This window comes from Eublepharis macularius, chromosome 11 (assembly GCF_028583425.1).
Source record: "Eublepharis macularius isolate TG4126 chromosome 11, MPM_Emac_v1.0, whole genome shotgun sequence".
In the NCBI taxonomy this organism is placed as follows: domain Eukaryota; kingdom Metazoa; phylum Chordata; class Lepidosauria; order Squamata; family Eublepharidae; genus Eublepharis; species Eublepharis macularius.
In genome coordinates, this window is record NC_072800.1 from 65,060,893 (window position 1) to 65,081,760 (window position 20,868).

Genomic DNA, 20,868 nt, shown 5'->3' on the forward strand with positions numbered 1-20,868 from the left:
AGGATCAAGGAGGCCTGGACTGAATCCCAGCTTGGGCTGTGAAGCTCACCAGGTGACTTTGAGCCAATCACTCTCGGTGCAGGGTTAGGGTTAGGGTTATAAAGATAAAAATGGACGAGGGGGGATCCCAGCCTCCCTGAGCTCGTTGAAGGAAGGAGGAACAAGTTAATAGTAGTTGGATAAGTTTTGGAAGAAGTTGTGGTAAACTATTCTGCCTTTAATTTGTTCAGTACAAAATTGTCATTCATTTTAGTTTGGCAAACCAAAGGAAACCCCACTCCCTTACATGGCAGTAGAATTGGTAAGAGAACTTAAAGCCCCTGTATTATCTCCATAACCATTCACCTAAGTATTTTCAAGTTGCATACATATCTCTGTCGTGGCCCCTACCCTGTGGAACCGTCTGTTCGAGGAAGTCAGGAAAGCCCCCATTCTCTTAGCTTTCTGCAAACAATGCAAAACCAAATTATTCAAAAAGGCTTTTGTATTGTAGGGAGGGGGTCTCAGATGCTTCGTTAATGAATTTGGGACAATAGATTTCACCTCTATGTTGCCTTATGTACTATCGGTTGCTTTAAATATGTGCTCCTAGGAGCTATCTGTGCTTCATGTTGTCTAATATCAGCCCTAGAATTGCTCATGTTCTGTTTCAGCATTTCTTCAACGCTGTATTGGATTCTTGCTAACATTATGTCTTTGTAAACTTGAGTTCATTTCCCCTATGGCATTGTTTATAGAAATGTCCTTGATACTGACTATACTAATCTCACATTGTGCAATCCGCCTGGAGCCTCAGTGAGAAAGGCGGACTATAAATAAATAAATAAATAAATAATAAATATCTTAGATCTTAACTTTCCTCAAGTCAGTCCCTCTTCTCTTCAGTGGGCTCATTCAAAGGTCAAAGGCTGCACTCACAGGGCTCAGAAATAACTACTCACTTCACTTATAACTTCCAACTAGCAAAACTAACAAAAGGCCAAAAACCTGTAGAGATGGTATGAAGATTCCCCATGTGATAAAGCAGAACCAGTTACGCAAATGGTAGTCCTTAAGGTGTATCTAAGAAAAGATACAAGCTATCACAAAACTATCAAGCGACAAGAGAGACCTGCTTCCTGGATTCCATGTAATGTTGCCCTATGTGTTATCAATATAAAACGACATGACTGGTCACAACTATAAATCTACAAAATCAGATGTTAAAGTAGATATTATATATACACACATAGACACAGAACATAATCCTGAGCCCTGTGCTGAATGCGCTTAGGAAGCAGACTAAGCATTATGTTGGCATATCCCAGAGTCATGCTAGCATAGCAGAGACATACTGGCAGCCATCCATCATGGCTGGTTGCCAGAGATATGCTGGAGTAGACACCTTGCCAGTCTAGAAATAAGCAAAGCTGTGAATGGAGCTGGACTTAGTTGGTTCCCTAATATTTATTTTGATCATTTTTATGCCACCTCTCCAGGTACTTGCCTGAGGTGGCTTACAAAATAAAAATAATAAAAACAAAACATTAGAGGATATTAATTGAATCCAATATTTAAAAGCATAAAAAGCAAAAGCATAAAAACATAGATCATAAAAACAGGCCACATATAGCTTAAAAGTTTCTAGGATAAATACTCGCTCTACGCAGGGCTTCCCTTGGGCTTGATCCGGAAACTGCAGCTGGTTCAGAATGCAGCTGCACGGGTGGTTGCCAGAGCACCAATCATGGCTCATATAACACCTATCCTCCGTCAGCTGCACTGGTTACCGGTTGAGTACCGGGTCCGGTTCAAGGTTTTGGTGCTGACCTATAAAGCCCTATGTGGACTGGGCTCAACATACCTTCGGGACCGCCTCTCCCCTTATGTTCCCCGGAGGTCGCTTCGATCAGCCACTAAGCACTTGTTGATGGTCCCTGGCCCCAGGGAGGTCTGCCTGGCCTCTCCCAGAGCCAGGGCCTTTTCGATCCTGGCTCCGACCTGGTGGAACTCTCTGTCTGATAAAACTAGGGCCTGGCAGGATTTGTTATCTTTCCACTGGGCCTGCAAGAAGGAGATGTTCCACCAGGCATTTGGTGGGGGCTAGGCTGTCCTCTCGCCGGCCATACCACTGAAGACCTTCCACCACCCATGCAGGAATATGTTGTATTTTAATATTTTATACCTGCCAATTTTAATTGTTTTTAATGTTTTATTGTTTTAAACTGTTGTTAAACCGCCCTGAGCCTGTCTGACGGGGAGGGCAGTCTAGAAATGCGATAAAATAAATAAATAAATAAATAAATAATGAAAAACCCCTCAATTAAAAGCCTGGGTGATCAGAAACTTTTTGGCCTGCGTAAAAGACAGCAACCTAAGTGCCAGGCAAGCCTCCAGGGGAAGGGCATCTCTCAAGCGAAGTATCACTCTGGTTGTCACCTGCCTCATCCCTGAAGACGGGCACAGAGAGCAGGGCTTGTAAGGCAGACCTTAACAGGCAGATTAGACATTATGGGAGGAGAAGGTCCTTCAAGTATCCTGGCTGGCCATTTAGGGCTTTAAAGATAGGAACCACCCCTCTGAATTGTGCCTAGAAACAAATGGGCCGTCAGTGCACAGCTTTCAGCACCTGAGTGGTACAATACCTATATCCTGTCCCTTACAATAGCCTGGGTGCTGCATTTTGGACCAACAAAATTTCCCAGACCATTTCCAAAGGCAGCCCCATGTAAAGCACATTACAGTTATCTAACCTGAATGTAATCACAGCATGGATCACAGTGGCCAGATCACACTTTGGACCTGGCATTGCTGGGATATCACCAAACAGCAGGAAGCAAGCTTTGAAACAGACTTCTCCCTGCTATAATCAAAATATTTCAATCTCTACACAAAGCGATTATAAGCAAATTTTTATGTACATTAAGTACTGGATGCAGACCAGATACTTCATATGTTAGTGACTCTCTCCGATTACAAGTATAGCATATTTGTTTAATACTTTTCTATGAAATTATTAACAGAGTTGCTTCCAACAAAATCATTTCTATTTGATTTAGATATTGTTGCCCCTGAAAAAGCTATCTATGTGAAACAAATATAGCTAGTGATTTGTCAGGCAAGCTGCAAGCAACTCTGCATGGAGGAAGTATGACCACATCTTTGAATTTTTGGGCTTGTCAGCCGATATCGAAGCAGAGAGTCTACCGTGAACATTGGAGACGCAATAGGAAATTGAGAACTGATTTTCATATATTTAAAAGACAGCCTTGTGTACTGTATGAGATTTAATACGTTATGGACATGACTAATGATGAACTTTTGGGCTATTTATGAAAGAATCATCGGGTATCTTGTTGTTAATTATTGACTGGATTATTTATTGACTGGAGGATTTATATATCGACTGTTTGTATTGTTGTATTTATTACATTGAATGTATTTATTGGGAGCACTTTGCACCGTTCACTGTTAGCACTTTATATACATAAAAATTGCTTATAATCACTTTGTGTAGAGGTTGAAATATTTTGATTATAGCAGGGAGAACTCCTTGTCTGTTATAGCTGGGCTATCAGCTAAAGCTGATAAAAAGCACTATGTGCCACAAAGAAGATCTGGGCTGACAACTATAGGCCAGGATCCAGCAGTACCTCCAAGCTACAAACCTGTTTCCTCAGGTTTGCAACCCCTTCCAGGTCAGGCAGACTCCTCAGTGCTCGAGCAGCTTTGCTATTGCCCAGCAGCACATCAGTCTTGTCTGGATTGAGCTTCAGTTTATTGGCCCTCATCAATCCTATTACTATCTCCAGGCACCAATTCAGGACTTCAACAAACCCACCAGGCTCCATTTTTAAGGAGAAGTAGAGCCAGGTGCTGTCTGCATATTGGTGGCATGTCACTCCAATCACATGATCTCTCCTAATGGTTTCATGTTTTCGTCCCAAACCCAGGCCCGAATCCTGTTCGAAATGAGTCTAGATAATCCGCCTGAAGTTGCATGGCCACCAACCATTTACAACGACACTATCCCACAGACAGGGATTTATAGCCTCCTGGACAAATCTGACCAACCCAGTCTGGCTCAATGATAACTGCCACAGAGGGTAAGGGTCAAGTCTAGAAAACACCGCAGACTAGCATATTGGAGTCACCTTATATGCGTTCCAGAATCCAGCAGTTAAGACTATATGAATCTCTGCATCTCCCAGGAGGTATTTTCTGCAGTAAGTTTATGCAGCATTCTGCCGCTCAAAGCACTATTTTAACACATTAGCACTACATCACAGGACTATATGCGGTCAATGGTGTATAACCCAGTGTTAAATGTCAGCCTCAAAGAGCACAACTTCCTTTATACGGTTGGCTAAAAGATGCATTACAGACACCCTTCACTGCATGAGAAGCAAAGCTTGAAATCTAAAAAGATTTTGTGTATAGTACCACCTAATCAGGCAACTCTGGAGACAGCAAGACAGTTGACACGATCAGTTTTCAGTTAATTTGTTCACCCTTTACCACAGAGGGAGAAAATGCTCTGAAAACTGAAAAGCAAAAAAAGCAAAAATTTCAAATACTAAAAAGCATAAAAGCTATAAAACAGCAAGATTTGAGTCCAGTAGCTCCTTAAGGATCAACAAGGTTTTTCAGAGTATCTGACAAAAGGAGCTTTGACTCTTGAGAGCTTATATGTTGAAAATCTTGTTGGTTTTTAAGGTGTTACTGGACTCAAATCTTGCTGTTCTACCCACCTGAAACTAAAATACCTGTAAGCTACCCATTTTCAGCTTTTTAATGGAATACCAAGTTACTTGTGGCATGGGGTTTTTTTACACCACAAACTGATACTGGTTTTATACCAGTTTATCCATCATGTCTCTCTCTAAAGAATTCTAGGAATTATAGTTTGGTGAAGATCGAAAATTCTCCCTGGGCTTCATAAATAGTTCTACAGTGTCTGAAGATCTCTGGAAAACAGGACTATTAGTCCATTTTAAACCAACAGTATTAATACACCTTATGTCTTGGTCGATAAACCTTATCTGATCATTTAGCCAGAACTGAAAAAACTATCAGTGGTCGAGCCGTCTGGGGGGAACCTAAAGGTTTTATGTTGGTGCCTAGGAATCCAAGGTTTCCTCCCACCCACTCTCAAGACTCAAGATGTCAAAAATAGCAGCCATTTGAAACAGTTGCACCATAATTTCGTTCCTTTTTGACTTTATACAACGTATAATTACATCAAATAGTCTTTTGGGGAGGGACAGATGATCAGTTTCACCACAGCTTTTAATACAGTGTCCCATTTGTCATTAGTTTCATTTCTGCCATTAGCGCTTTTTTCCCAGAGGATGCATCATAAAGTTCAAGAAATTTCAATAAGAACATGGCATGATTCATGGTCATGTAATGCTACGTAATTAACAGAACAAGGCATCTTGCTGCGTACATTGGCAGAAATGTAAGCAATCAAGGAACTGGGTTCAGGACCCAAGGAATTCCATAATTGGCTCCATACTGCCAAGGAGATTTAGACTCCCCTTTATTGAACAGCAATTCCTCATATCACATAGCTAGATTTAAGGATGCTCCCAAATCCATTTTGTGATGAAGCCTAAGGGCCTTCAGTCAAAGCCATAGTGCTTGTTTGATACATCCAAGCTATGCCATGTACTACTTGGCAAAGCTTTCTTCCCTGGGCCTACATGTACACAGTCCCGCTGGATCAGACCAGAGGCCACCAAATCCCACAGGGGCCACCCAGATGCTCCCAGGAGGCCAATAACCATCCCGCACACATGTCCCTCTGCAGCCAGTGTTCAGTGGCTCTGAATATGACAGGGTCACAAGGTCAATAGCCATTAACTTGCACTAAATAGTTAGCACATTGAGAAATACCATTTTCTTTGCCTGGTACCTAACCTAAGCCAATTCCATTGTGTGACCCTAAGCACGAAAAGAAGAGAAAGATTCTCATTTTCATTTTTCTCCAACCATCATGAATATTTTTGTAAGTCTTTATCATCAGGTTAACTTCCTCCCTCCCCCCAACCCTGGTCATCTTTATTCTTAATGAAAAAGCCCCAAACGTTTTAGCATTTCTAGACTGGCTCAAGAACATATAATGGTGTCATATGGTTAAAGGTAAGCAGTTCTCAGCTTAATTGGCACCTGAATGGGAAACTGCCTGAGAGGCCCATATAATCTGCTGATATATAAATGCAAAAATAAAGGAAGATCAATTAAGAAAAAGGAAAAGTGTATCTCCAAGATTGCACCAGGTGTGTTTACCTTTCCAAGGACAGCTAGCCTAGTCACATACCTACTGCCACAATAATTCCTTCACTTCTGTTATAGTTAAGACATCACACTTCAATTCTGTTACTCTTTGCTTTATCCCAATGTTGAGAAGGAAGCTATGCTTATGTCATATTCCCCTGTATCGAGTAAGGGCGTACAGAAAAGGCTGCCTTAGAAAAGGATGCTCTATATCTCATCAGGACAGCTACAGATAAAAGTTACTATAAGCTTTATAACTATTCTCATTGCTTACTGCAAGCATCCCAATAGGAAATGATGGCTTTGTCACTGCTAGCAATAAGTTATCTCCAAATGAATGCTTGACTAAGGGTCAAATTACACATCATGTTTTCACAAGTTGAGTCTGGCTTTCCTAGAGCAAACCCACTTTCCTCACAACCACACAGCAGTGACACGGAACTGTTTTTTTAAAGGCTCACAGGGGCCCAGTTTGGTTCAGGACCATGACATGGGATGGTGGTTGAAGAGCTTCTGCCTTCTCCCAGCACCATTTTCAAGCCATAATGGCTTGGGTGGGAGTTATTTGCCCTATTTTGGAGCTGCATGTGCAGTATTCCAGTAGGCCCATAGAGACAGAGACAGAGGCAGCCAACAAATAGCATTAAACCCACATTTTGTATATAGTATGTTACGAAAGACTACTATAAGTCTTCCCTTTTTTAAATAAACCTGTTCATGCATATGGGACACATTAATGGCCTAGAAGAAACAGAAGTCCACCTTTCTTTCATTTTATAATATTTTCCCCTAGGAGCAATTTGGCAGGTAACCAGGCTAGTGACTATTTACAAACAAAACCAAGAGTAGATTGCCCAGTCTCGCTTGCAATTTCACACACAAAAAAGCCTCATACTGCAAGCACCTGTGTTATACACACACACAAACATACACACAAAAACACACAGAGAGACCATTTTGAAATGGGGAACAGGAACACCAAATTGGAATCTTAACTTCCAATGCAAAACTTTCGCTGGCTTTATGACAAAGACCATCTGTGAACTTTAGTGAAGCCTAGCCAACCAAGATCCGGTTTTGGTGATGGCATTTCAAGAACATTACAAAGCACGTAGGATTTGGAAAGCAAGAAAGTGAGGAAAAGGTGACATATGAAGGCAAGGCTGATACTTAACATAAAAGAATGTGATAATTTTCAAATAGTTAATCAAATAGTTAACAAGATACCAGAAAGAAAAGGGAAAACGAAAACCAGAGTTAGACAGGAACTAGTTTAGAAAGGAAGAAAAGGAAATTTAGAAAGTGGTTAAGAATGTAATCAGGACAAATTAATTTCCTTCACATGTACACATATTTGAGATGGCTTGCATCTGGCACTATCCTGATCCCCAGGAATTTCAATGGCCTTCCAGGTCTATTATAACTAGAATTCTGTGAAATGGCTTCCTATCTTAGATGGCTTAGAAAGTCCACAGAACAATCACAGACTGACATGCGAGTCACAGAGAGACCAGAAACACAAATGAATCATTGCTGTAAGGTTACTAGTATATTCTCAAAGGGTGGCATTTTTATTCAGCTGAATTTGGTACAATTTCTCCCCTTAGTATCCAAATTGGTGTCACTCTAATTAGTTCTGTTATCTCAGCAAGTGCAGTGAAGACTGACAAATATAGCTGGAGTCTATGCAGAGCTGAAATTAATCTTTAAGATTATTAATATATACCATGTTTGTGAAGACTAGTAGTTACATTCCTGCAACATCACTGATTAAAGACACCTTAACCAAGCATCTAAGGAAGTTGCAGTACAAGTCTATGAATTATACTCTACCATGCCCACAAGTCAATAAATTTAGAAGGGTGTACCTTTGCTTAAAATTATACTGCTAGGTGCACACCTAAGATATTTTACATATAAATACAACAACGATGAATATCATGCAAGTATACACCTCAAGGAGCCAGGACTGGCTGCAGTTCTATGTTGAACATTTACTTCACAGCAAATCCAGTTTGTCTCGCATATTATATGCAATAGTTTTAACTTAAGGCTCAGAAAGCATTTACCATTAAGTCTAACAATCACTTCTAATAGACTCAGTGTATCCCCAGCTTAACTTCTTGTTTTGATAATAAAGTACATTTCCTTGACAAACTTTTTGTTGCTGCTTAACAAAAGAACAATGACTTCTTCTCTCTGAGATATTTATATACGTGCCCTTGATTTTAGAAATATAATCAGGCAAATCCAAATATGTCTCATTTGCGCCTTAGAAGGTGTTGGGTTTTCAAAGAAAAGGGAACTTGGATGTTATATTTATTATGTTTTTAAAAAGCATAAAGAATTGATCCTTCAAAGTATAGAGTAACTTTTAAGAACACTTCCTTCTTCTGCTCTGAAATATTTTCATTCTCCAAACTATACAACAATGGTGATGCTGGAAAGTGCTGTCAAGTCATAGCTGACTTATGGTGCCCCCTGGTGAGGTTTTCAAGGCAAAAGACTTAATGGAAGGGGTTTTCCATTGCCTGCCTCTGCATAGCAACCCTGGTCTTCCCTGGAGATCTCCCATCCAATTACTATACAATAGTAGTACAGCGAAAACTAGCTTACACACTTACATGCCTTTCATGTTGCACAAAACCCAATGCCACAAAGAGCTTTATTATCCAAGCCTAGTGGATTCAACAAAATCTGCACACGTTCAGATGTTACTTGGCACCCTACCCAATATCCTTTTTTTCTAAGTAGTTATCAACAGGGAAAAGGAACCCCTTTCCCTTTAACAGTCCTTCCTGCTGGATCCTCCAGTCTCTGAACTGAAATGCTTGCATGGTGGTTATTATTTTTAAAAGGAAGATACTGACACTGCCTAAAGATTACTGCCTGATCTACAAGACTTCTAATCTAATATACTATGTGCACACTTCCCTTTTTTACTTTACCTGCACAAGAACTGACTCTTGGAATTTAAAATTAATTCAAAGTTTGAGTCTGACTCTTGGCCCATGCAACTCCTTTAAACACTCTTCCCAAATAGAAGCTTATGTAAATCAAGAGCCTTTGGAGAATATGAGGAGCACTGGCAAACAATATGATAGTTCACCTGCATCAAGTACCACAAGGTTCTGGCTTACTTAACACCAGGCAGGACAGGGGGCATAGGAATACACACTGCACAGAAGACCCCACACCTGTACCCCCTGCATTAATTCACCTGAAATTGCTACCACAGCTGGTCCCACCATTATGGTACAAACCCACCTCTGCACCCTCATTTTAGAAAAATGGGGGGGGGGAGACTTAGCACCACTCCAGACCAGAGGCTAAAGGGACAGCTCCAATCTGCATAGTGGTTTTGAGCAGGCACTTTCTAGATGGCGAAAAGGTAACAAAAATACAAGAGCAAGATTCCGGTCCAGCTTAAAGACCTACTAGGTTTCCAAGATATGAGCTTTCCAGAGTCAAAGCTCCTTTCTTTAGATACAAGTAGGAATGGAGATCCCTGAGCCTATATAATCCAGTCAGAAGAAGCGAGGGGTGTATAAGGAATAGAAGGGCTCAGGAATCTCCACTCCTCCCCGTATCTGAAGAAGGAGATCTTTGACTCTCCAAAGCTCATACCCTAGAAACCGAATTGGTCTTTAAGGTGCAACTAGACCCGAATTTTGCTCTTCTACTGTAGGCCAACACGGCTTACCCACCTGAAACTAACTGCAAGAAGATGGTAGGTGACCACAAAGGAAACCTTGGGGGTGGAAGAGCCAGGAAGGGGGGAGAGCAGGAGATCCTCCCACAGACACAATCACATGCTCGCCTGCTACAGCAACCCTCATTCAAAGGACAGGCGAGAGGTGTTGGCTCGGGGGATGCAAGCAAGCCGGAAGGTGTCCTCCAAGCCCCTACGAGCAGAGACAGGCGACCAGCGCAGGCAGCTTCCCGACCGGGACTAGGGAGGGAAACGCACGGAGGCGGTGGCGGCGCCAAGGGGAGCGGCTCCTCTTTTCCCCCTTCCCGCCCAGCACAAAAGCCTCCCTGCACGGCCACGGCCTCTCCGCCCACCGCCCGCATTGCCGCCTCCTGGTTCCCGTCCACGCCGCAGGGACCGGCTCAGGGCGGGAGGCGCGGGCTGCCCACCAGCTCCTTCTCCCCCGGCCGGGCCGACCCCGAGCTCCAGCGCAGGCAGGAAGGCCGGCTGCTCTGGCCGCCGCGGCCGGCCCTACCCCTTGGAGTGCTCCGTCTCCTCCTCATTGTCGCCGTCGATGCCGCAGGTGTCCTGGTCGTCCAGCTCGAGGCTTTGCTGGCTGGCTGCAGACTCGCTGTCCTCCGCCATCACGGGGGGAAGGCGGCCGGCCGGGGGAGGGGGCAGAGAAGGAGGGACTCCCGGGCAAAAGCCTATGAAAGGCAACCAACCGGGGCACGCGGGCAGAGGCGGCCCGGAGGAGCTCCCTCTAGCTGCCGGCCTCCCTTTTGCTGGAGACCAGGCGCGGCCCTGCCAGGCGCCCACCTCTCGGAGGAGGCGCCCGCCCGCCTCAGGAACGCCTTTTTTGCCTCCTGAGGCGGCAGCCGCCCGCTCTGGTGCCTATTAATAGGAGTAATAACACGAATCATGCTTCCTCCCCAAGAAAAAACGCCACCCTGTCCCTCAGTCGAGCGCGGATAATTATTCACCTCGTCGGCTCTGCGTTAATTATGCCGGAATTACTACCACGTTTTATGTGGACGGGTGAAGCCGCCTTATATCGGCTGCGACCGTCCGTTACGCAGTGTTAGCTGTCCTGACTGGCAGGAGGTTTCTAGGGAGACCCCACCTCCAAAACCCGCCTTTCGTGGGATTCCTTAATTGGATTCTGGGAGTTTACTTCAGTGGCTAAGGATGGCCCTGTCTTCCTCAGGGCGGAGACTTAAAAAAAAAAAACTTGAGTCGTGTGCCTCTGAGTATGTGCAAATATGCACAATAAACTTCAATGTTTTTTGAGGTACACGAAGGAATCATGTTCAGACTCGGAGTGCTTTTCCATTATGAAGGGACTGATAAATTTGGTCTCTTGCATTTGGCCCTCAGCCTACCTACAGCATACTGTCCGTCTGTTGGTGGGAGTGACCTACACTCTTTTCCGTTTTATCCTCACAACAACCCTTTGAGGAAGGTTGGGATTTCAACTCAGTTCTCCCTAGCCTTAAACCAACAGACTACTACACCATATTAGCTCGGGTCATATTTGCTGCATCTCATTCTGTTCTTTTCTCTGGCCAGTCAGAAACAGCTGACTGATAGTTTGGATGGCTGGGTGCATTGAATGGGTGCATTGAATGTTGATGGAACCTTTGGAGTTCTGGGACAATAATACCGATGGGCAGGGAGCCTTATAGTTTCATATATATGTAATTAAGGTAATGTGTAATTATTCTAAAGACCACCTACTCCCTTTGGAGGCCCTTCTTCAGTTGTCCCTACCATGAGGCTAGATGGGTGGCAACGAGAGAAAGAGCCTTATCTGTTGTGGCACCAAAATTATGGAATTCCCTCCAGAGTGAGATTAGCCTGTCCCCTTCTATCGTTTTTGACTGGAATTCTATCACTGGCCCTTCCTCACATTCATCTGTTTTGTTTAAATTGTTTATATATTTTATAAGTGTTTTTAGTCTTTCAATTTTTTAACATGTTTGTTACCTTGGGGGACTATAAATTGGATGGAAAGATGGCTTTAATATGTTTTAAATAGATAAATAATCTCCAAGACACCCTCAAGCAATCTGGAGAGAGAACACAGAAGGGTGGTGGGGAATGCCGTCAAGACTTAGTTGGATAGAGCTATATTTGTGTGCGGAGCATGTCTGTTCTAAAGGGGGATAGGTAGGAATTTGTCTCCATTTCCACTGATGGTTTTCATAGTTTTTTGTTTTGGGGGAAGGTTCGTGAAATTGTTTTGTGTCTCTTAAGAATACACGGTGTGGGATAACACTAGTTGTCTCTGCTGGAAACCTTAGGTGCTAGCTGAGGATGCAGTGGTATGCTGTGTGGATCCTAGCAAGGCTACCCTAACATGATGCAAGACACGGCTACCTCTGCTCACAGATTATTGGCACCAGCGCTGAAAGTGGGAGGCAATGGATTTGATCCATGAAGGTGGTACTCTTGCTCAGGTACTGTTTGGACCCGTTTAGTTCAGGAGAACTTATCAGTGCATTGAGGCCCATGTTAGTTTTGGAAGGAAGAAAGGGGTCATTTAGATCATCTGACTTTAGCACCAAAATGTTCAGACCAACCTCTTCGCAGGGTCTCTTTCCGATTTCCAAAGATTATTCCAATCTCTAAATGATGTTTGTGATATTCCTAGTATCCCCCATCCCCCAAAAACTTTAAAATCCCTTTCCCAGAGCAACATGGTAACAGATCTTTTAGAATCATAGAATGCAACACAACACAATAAAAGCACAATCCTAAACAGAGTTACACCCATCTAAGTCCAATTCTGCTTAGGAGAGCACTGTCAAAACTTTGACTATTATGATATGAATTCCACATCTAAGTATGCGTAGCTTTCCCAGTTGAACATTTTCTTAAATACCACGCTATACAAAAACTGTCTGCCTATAAGGTTTCTTTACAGGACCACAGGTACTTGATGTTGGAGATTGTGGCAGTCTCATGAATCTATGGACAAGGATGCACATAACATTTTGCTTATATACCTCCACTTGCTATCTGGAGTAATTCCTAAGTCACTGGGTGATTCCGCACGAGTGGTTTTCCCTGCTTCAGCTTCTAAATGACTTCGATTTTTTCTTGTGTTTCCATGCCTGGGAAGGCAATCCTAGCAGCAGATTCGAAGTCATGCACATTTTGTCCATTTTTCCCCATCCTGCTTTCCCCCGATTTATTTGTCCATTTGCAGCAGATTAGGGATTTTAATCATACGGAATTCTTTATCCGATGTTCTCCCCACCCTTGCCCTTTTCTCTCGCCCTTCGAATCAACTTAATTTGATTGGCCAGTCATGTTTTCTAAGCCACACCCACTACCCTTTCTCTTCCCCTCTTTAAAAAAAAAATGTAAAAAAACGTTGCAACAAGTCTATGCAGAAACATATCCTGTCTTACATGACAACAGCTGACCAATAACCGGTCCATTTTACAACATGCCAAATTTGTTACTTGTTGCTCGCTGACAGCTGACAGCTTCTGAGGTAGAGTGAAAGTGTGATGGAGGGACTTCAGCGTTCAACTAGTGGTCTAGGCATTTCATGGAGGGAGAAAGAGACCGTCCTCAACACAACACCTATCACTAAACCACACTGCTCACGAAGAAAGCGGGAAAGATAGACGCGGGGTCATTGGTAACAATTTTCCCTACAAATGTCAATAGCCAATACTCTTCCACAATATCGGCGGGAAGTGCTCTGGCCTATCCAATATGTTTATTTGATGCAACGTTTATGTGTAGCAACGTTTTTTTGTGAGAAATTTTTTTCTAATGTGTTGGTTTGATGCAACGTTTATGTGTAGCAACGTTTTTTTTGAAGAAAATTTTTTTAAAAAATGAAGACATGCATCATTCGACACTTCCCCCGGAAAAAGCGATGAGGAATCGATTTTTATCCTGTCAAATTCCGCACGATGGACTTTGAGCCGATGAAATGAAATGTCAATGCAAAACAAAAGCCTTAACGTGGAATCGGGGAGAAGTGGATTCGTAGGACTCCACTGCGGCATGACAGCTCAGAAAGTCCGATCAAAATTGATCATGCGGAATCCCCCACTGTTTACTTGCATTAAAATGTGATAAGAAGTCTTGTCTGAAAAGTTAATTAGCATTTATAAGTGACAGAAGAAATTCTGGCAAAGGGGTGTAACTTCATCTATTGGCAGTGTCAGTGTTCTGCACAGCTGGAATTTGTTCATACTGATTTCATTTTGTGTCTGCAAATGGCATAATTTTATTAATCATTATTTTGTATCTATTGCTGTGAATCCCTTCTTGCCCTCTAGACTGGAGGAAAGAATTTTACTTTATTCTGCTATTTGGATGATTCTATAATTATCATTCTAATCAAGCACAAAAAAGTATGTTTTGGGATGCTTGATTCTAATTACATTAAGCAAATAAAAACAAGCTATTATTTTTCTAGTTGTATTCAAGATAATGCTCTAATTGTGCTTGAAAGATTGCATTTCTTTGCTTCACAATCATACAGCAATCGGAAGGTCAGTTGCAATAAATTCTGAAGCCTCAGCAGCTTTGGAGCAAGCTCATGATACTAATGCTTTTTATTTTAGTAGGCCGGTCTTTCTGTGTTCCCATGGGGCCAATTTGTGTGTGTTTTAGCTACATGATGCTAAAAATAACCTGCCCAAATTAAAACTTTTGGAGTATAGTCTTTAAACTTCTGGGTATTTAGCAGGTTTTTTTTCAAGAGCTGACAGAAATTAAAGGATGTATTGTCGAAGGCTTTCACGGCCGGAGAACGAACACTGGACACACTGAGAGATCTCTGTCTTTTGGTGCTACACCTCTGAAGATGCCAGCCACAGCTGCTGGCGAAACGTCAGGAACTACAATGCCAAGACCACGGCAATACAGCCCGGAAAACCCACAACAACCATAGAAATTAAAGGACTTTACTGAATTTTAAAGTCACACTGGGAAGGATTTGACAACTCTTGGAGAAAGGTAGGATCACCCACTGGCAATTAAAGTCTACTACAGGTATGGTTCTGAACCTTTCTTGACCTACAATCACCTTTACTCCCAGCCAGCAGCACAGGACTCAATGAGTTGCAGGGAGTCTCTCTGCACAAGACATCTTACATGGGGATGCTCAAGTGACTTACTTTCTGTGTGGTCTTGTATTCAAGTGTACTCTGTCTCCTGAGCCATGCACGTGTATCCACAATGGGAGAACAAGTGTAAGATCTTTCACTTGAGCGTCCCCATGTAAGATGTCTTGCATAGAGAGACTCATGATGCCATAGCTGTCTATGCATCTGTACTGACAGTAGGTCCTTCCAAAAAGAACCAGAAATGGTGGTTCTATAGCCCATCAAGTAGGGCTCTGTGACCCATTTGAGGTTTCCAGCACATGGACCACTGTAATTTAGCAATTCCCTCCTCTCTTGAAGCAACACAGAGATATCAATATCCTTCTATAGTTAAGCCTCCTGAATTATAGTGGTTGAATCCAGACCAAACTATAAGGAAAAAGTATCTTCTAAGACGGTATGTGTTGGGCAGCTTACAGCTAACACCTTCCTCTTCAGCATACTGGCAAGTATAATAATAATAATAATAATAATAAAATAATAGCATTCAATTTATATACCGCCCTTCAGAACAACTTAACACCCACTCAGAGCCATTTACAAAGTATGTTGTTATCCCCACAACAATCACCCTGTGAAGTGGGTGGGGCTGAGAGACCTCCAAGAAGCTGTGACTGACCCATGGTCACCCAGCTGGCTTCAAGTGGAGGAGTGGGGAATCAAACCTGGTTCTCCAGATTAGAGTCCTGCCGCTCTATACTTTACAGTATAATAAACAGACAAAATTTTAACAGGAGATTTCAAATCTTAAGAGTTCCTAGCACAGCACACTAGCAGAAGGTAGACGCTGACGTTAGATTTATACTTCCCTGCAGAGGTGTGAGACCTAATGGAATGGTCTCAGTCTGTTCCAGTAATGTATCTATTGGGAAGCCCTGTTGGTCAGGCCAATATGATAGTTTCTTCCTGCTCAGTGTCAGCCAGGAGGGGAGGGTTGATGTGGAATAGAGCCAAGTTATCCGCCTTACATGCACGATACACATATTCATGGAGCAATACAGAAATTGCATCAGGCAGCCTCATATTTCTGTATGTATGAACTACTCCAGGGGCAGCAACCTTTTATAATTAGAGTTCAAATACACCAACATTCAGAGCAAGAGATGAACAAAGAACCAATATAAGAAAGTCTGTCTGCATAACTAAAAATATATAATTGAACATTACTGACATGTTGACATGAGACTGACATAATTGATATGCTGATTAATAATCCATAGAGTTTCTGCAGCCCTGAGACTGGTTGTTGTGAGAAAGCAGCATGCACAAGATCTCACAATAATAAATACACATAGGAGCACCCTGTATGATTCTTTTAGTGCACTGGTAAGAATGGGTGCATGGTTTGCACTTGGATGACCGGCAATTGTTCACTTTTATCATTTCCCTTTCAGTAAAGCAACTCTAAGAAGCCCTTTAGTCCCGTAAAAACCTTTGCCTACCATTCTCTTCACATACTGTTAATTCTAGCGTCCCGCCTTCATCTACAATATACCAGATTTGATTTTCTTCTTAAAAGACCCATATTTTCACTCTACAGCTGTAGGTTGCAGACCCAACTAGCCTTGACCTAATCATGTGAGTGTGTATGGTGCCCTCAAGTCATAGCTAACTTATGGCAACCCCTGGCAGAGTTTTCATGGCAAGAGACTATTAGAGGTGGTTTGCCATTGCCTGCCTCTGCAACTCTGGTCTTCATTGGAGGTCTCCCATCCAATTACTAACCAAAACTGACCCTGCTTCTGAGATCTGACAAGATCAGGCTCATCATATCCACACAAAAACCTGTGACTACAAGGTAACAATTTTTCACTGGTGCCTGAAGATCATTCCCTGTAAGGTGGTGTTCTGTATTTAATTTAATTTAAGGCTCTAAAACATTGAAAGAAGTTCTATTTATGAATTTAAAGGAAAATGTGGCTTACCACAAATCAGACCATTGGTTTATGTATCCCAGTACTGTGTACTTGGCATGGCAGCAGCTCTCCAATGTCCCAGGCAGTGATATTTTCCCAGCCCTGATACCTGAGGTCCTTTAATGGAAGACACAAGAGACTCAACATGCTTGAAAAGTTTGTGCTTTAATACTGAACTATGACTATTTTCCCTCTCTCGGAGGACAAAGCAATAGGTTCCTTCATACTAGTTTACAAAGATGGAAAACTGAATCACTGCATGGGACCATGTAAGGCATTGCCACAAGACTTGCTATAACAGACTAACACAGATGCTCTTTTGCTGTCTCCTGATAGTTCCTTAATTCTTGTACGTTCCCTGCTGATTCTTCCTGATATTTTCCCAGAAATCATGGATCCTACCAGCTTTGAACTGGCGCAAGAAAGAGAAGAGGCTAGCTCATCTGGTTCCCTTTTTCACTGTAGCTATGTCACATGTCCTGAGTGGCTTTTTGTCCACATAGGCCCCCTAATTGTGGTTGTAGGCTTTGGGAGGGGAGTCAAAAGAGACCACTCAGGGAAGAAAAGGTGGAACCAGGGCTTTTTTTCAGCTGGAACGCGGTGGAACGGAGTTCCGAAACCTCTTGAAAATGGTCACATGGCTGGTGGCCCCACCCCCTGATCTCCAGACAGAGGGGAGTTTAGATTGCCCTCCGCACTGCTGGAGCAGCGCGGAGGGCAATCTAAACTCCCCTCTGTCTGGAGATCAGGGTGGGGCCACCAGCCATGTGACCATTTTCGCCGAGGGTGATTTAACTCCCCCCTTGTTCCAGCTGACCCAAAGTGATGTCATTGGTCCTGGGAGCATGCGTGCTTTTTGCGCACGCGCATGTGGTACCAGGGGCACCACCTCCTGCCAAGAGTTTCCCCCTGTGCTGGGGAGTTCCACCACTGAGTTCCACCACTTCTTTTCCTAGAAAAAAAGCCCTGGGTGGAACCATCCGTTTCCACCAATGGAAAACTAGTAGAATCTAACCTGATGATAACAGGTTTCTTTTTTATCCATGGCGGTCAAAAATCGTTGGTCTTGTTATCCCTCACTTTGTTTAAAGGTGCTATATAAACAAGGAAATTCTCGTTTTGAGATACTGGGATATCTGCCAGATGATCCCTGTTTTGTCATTAATTTTAATTAGGAGACTGTCGGATATTACATGTGTTTTCTCTAGTTATGAGAATTGGCCATCACTAACAATGAAGTTCAGGTTCCATGGGAGAACCAGTGGTGGCCTTGCTTGTCTGACCACTGTGAGACTAAAGGCAGTATTTGCATTTTCTTTTTGATAAATCAGGCTTTTTTGTGTCCCCCCATGCTGTACTTAAAAATTCATTGGAATGTTACATTCAAAACATCACACCACTTTTCTTTCTCTTTGTTTATTCTATATCATGCCAGATGTGTTAAATTTGGATAATTTGCTTTTATTGTCAGTAACTGTTTTATTCTTGATCATTGTCCCCATAGGTGCACATTAATTTCATTCTCTGCCAGTTGCTATGGCCTTTAGTAGAAACAGTAACATTGCCAGAATGGAATTAACAAAAGCACAATAGAAGAAGCGCCACCATTTATTGAGCAGTAACCTGGTCCTTGGTGGATAACTGAACGTTATTGCCAAAACTATCAAAAGGCAGGAGGTTCAGTTAACTGCAAATGATGCTCCTGGTGCCAGCATCTAGGTCAGAAAGGCAACATGTGAAACAATCAAATGGCTCTCTGGAGAAGCAAAGTACCAGGATGAAAAAGGAGAAGCAGCATTCAGATTTCTACAGTGTCTAGTTGTCATAGGCAACAACAGTAAGAATTAGGGTTGTTCCTAATGCGTTGCTTCAGTGGCATAGTTATAGAAAACTGAGTGTCTTTTGTGCATCCTTCTCTAGATATATTTGCAGTGCAGGCACTTCACATACAGAAACATTGTTTTGCATTGCATCGTAGCATGATCGTCTGTCTTTTGCTGATCGTCTTTTGCTACGATCAGCAAAAGACAGTAGAGACCCCCTCACCTCTGCAGGAGTATATCGTATACCCTGCAGCTGTGGACAAGTTTACATCGGGACCACAAAGCGTAGCATCCAGACAAGAATAAAAGAACATGAAAGACACTGCAGACTTGGACAACTGGAAAAATCAGCAGTGGCTGAACATAGCCTAACTCAAACAGGGCACAGTATCTTATTCCAGGACACCAAAATACTGGACAACACTTCCAACTACTTTGTCAGACTGCACAGGGAAGCCATTGAAATTCACAAGCATAAGCAAAACTTCAACAGGAAAGAAGAAACCTTAAGAATGAACAGAGCATGGTTTCCAGTTCTGAAAAACACCAGGCTAACAATACCCGACAATAGCCCTGCAGAGAAGATTAGCACATCAAGTACCAATCCATATGCAAAAGAACTTCCTCAGGATACAGTGAAGCCTCCCGCCATGAGCATTCCACACCCTGGGAAACTCTTACAGGATGACTCAGCTCAACCCCACCCCTCCTGAGTAGATATAAATGACCTGCCAACATCTTTCCCACACTGTGACACTGAGAGATCTCTGTCTTTTGGTGCTACACCTCTGAAGATGCCAGCCACAGCTGCTGGCGAAACGTCAGGAACTACAATGGCAAGACCACGGCAATACAGCCCGGAAAACCCACAACAACCACAAAAAAAGTTGTCTTACCAAAATGTATTTATTTAGATTTTTTTTTAACCCAATGGTGGGAATAATAGAATCCATAACATAATAGTCATATATCATAAGAACATAAGAGAAGCTCTTCTGGATCAAATCAGTAGTCTGTCTAGGGCAGCATCCTGTTTTACACAGTGGCCTTTGGAGGGATAGCAAATGGCTTTGAAGTTCCCTCCTAGAACTGATTTTCAGTGGTTTGCTGCCTCTGGATTTGGAAGTTGCCTTTAGTCACCATGGCTAGTCAATACAAAAAATAGTTTTCAGCAGCAGTGGCAAGCTGTAATCTCCACTCCAATGGGTATATTCCATTGTTAAAAGCTAACTGGAGTGAAACAAAATATTGAAGGCTCACCTCAATGAACCAGACCTGGTGGATTTCTTGTGGTTCTGCTGTCTTGAGGCTATAACGGAAAAAAACCCTGTCAGCCATAGCCACTAATTTTTCCGTGTTTGGCTGAGAAGCATCCTATATCCAAACCATACAGAGCTCTAGAAGTAAATGCCTTGAATTTGACCTGGTAACAAGCTGGCAGCTAGCAGAGCTCACAGTAAATTGTTCCATGTTCTCCATAACCAGCGTGGCCACTGTGCTCTGAATAACTTTCAAGGATACTCCCCAAGTACAGCGAATCATAGGAGAATAAAGAGAAGGTCAGGATATGCACTGCAGAGGTTAAATCCTCTTTCAGGAAGGAGTATAGTTGGCAAGTCAACTGGAGTCAGTGGGCCATGTTTCTGGCCACTGGCCCAACCTGGGAATCCAGAAGGAAGTCTAGATCAAGAAGTACTCCTGAACTACAAACATTTGCTTTCTGGGGAAATGCTGCTAAAAATGGTTAATTATTAAAACAGTGGGATCTGATGTTCTTTTTGGGTTTTTGGTTCGTTCTAAACACAATAGCATTATAGGTTGAGTACAAACCCACCTTCGGTATCTGACCATATATGTACTGCATTCACACTTTCCTGCCAGTATCTCTGATTTGCTTTCTTCCTCGATTTCATAGGAAGATGCATCTGTCATTTCCCGCAAAAGGAAAAGAAAAAACAAATAAATAGCGTGGAATATTTGGCTGTCATTTCTAGATGTTGATTCTGTTTTCCAAACATGGTCCAGCAATCTGACAATGTATTTTT

At 42.7% G+C, this 20,868-nt stretch overlaps 1 protein-coding gene across 1 annotated transcript in view; it reads right to left on the reverse strand.

Annotated features, from left to right (window-relative positions):
- Positions 1–10,686, reverse strand: part of NMT2 (N-myristoyltransferase 2) — a 45,113-nt gene extending 34,427 nt beyond the window's left edge. The window contains exon 1 of the mRNA XM_054991530.1: positions 10,485–10,686. Coding sequence (XP_054847505.1) covers positions 10,485–10,594 — 110 coding nt within the window. The 5' untranslated portion in view covers positions 10,595–10,686. The remainder of the gene's footprint in view (positions 1–10,484) is intronic.
- Positions 10,687–20,868: the final 10,182 nt, after the last annotated feature.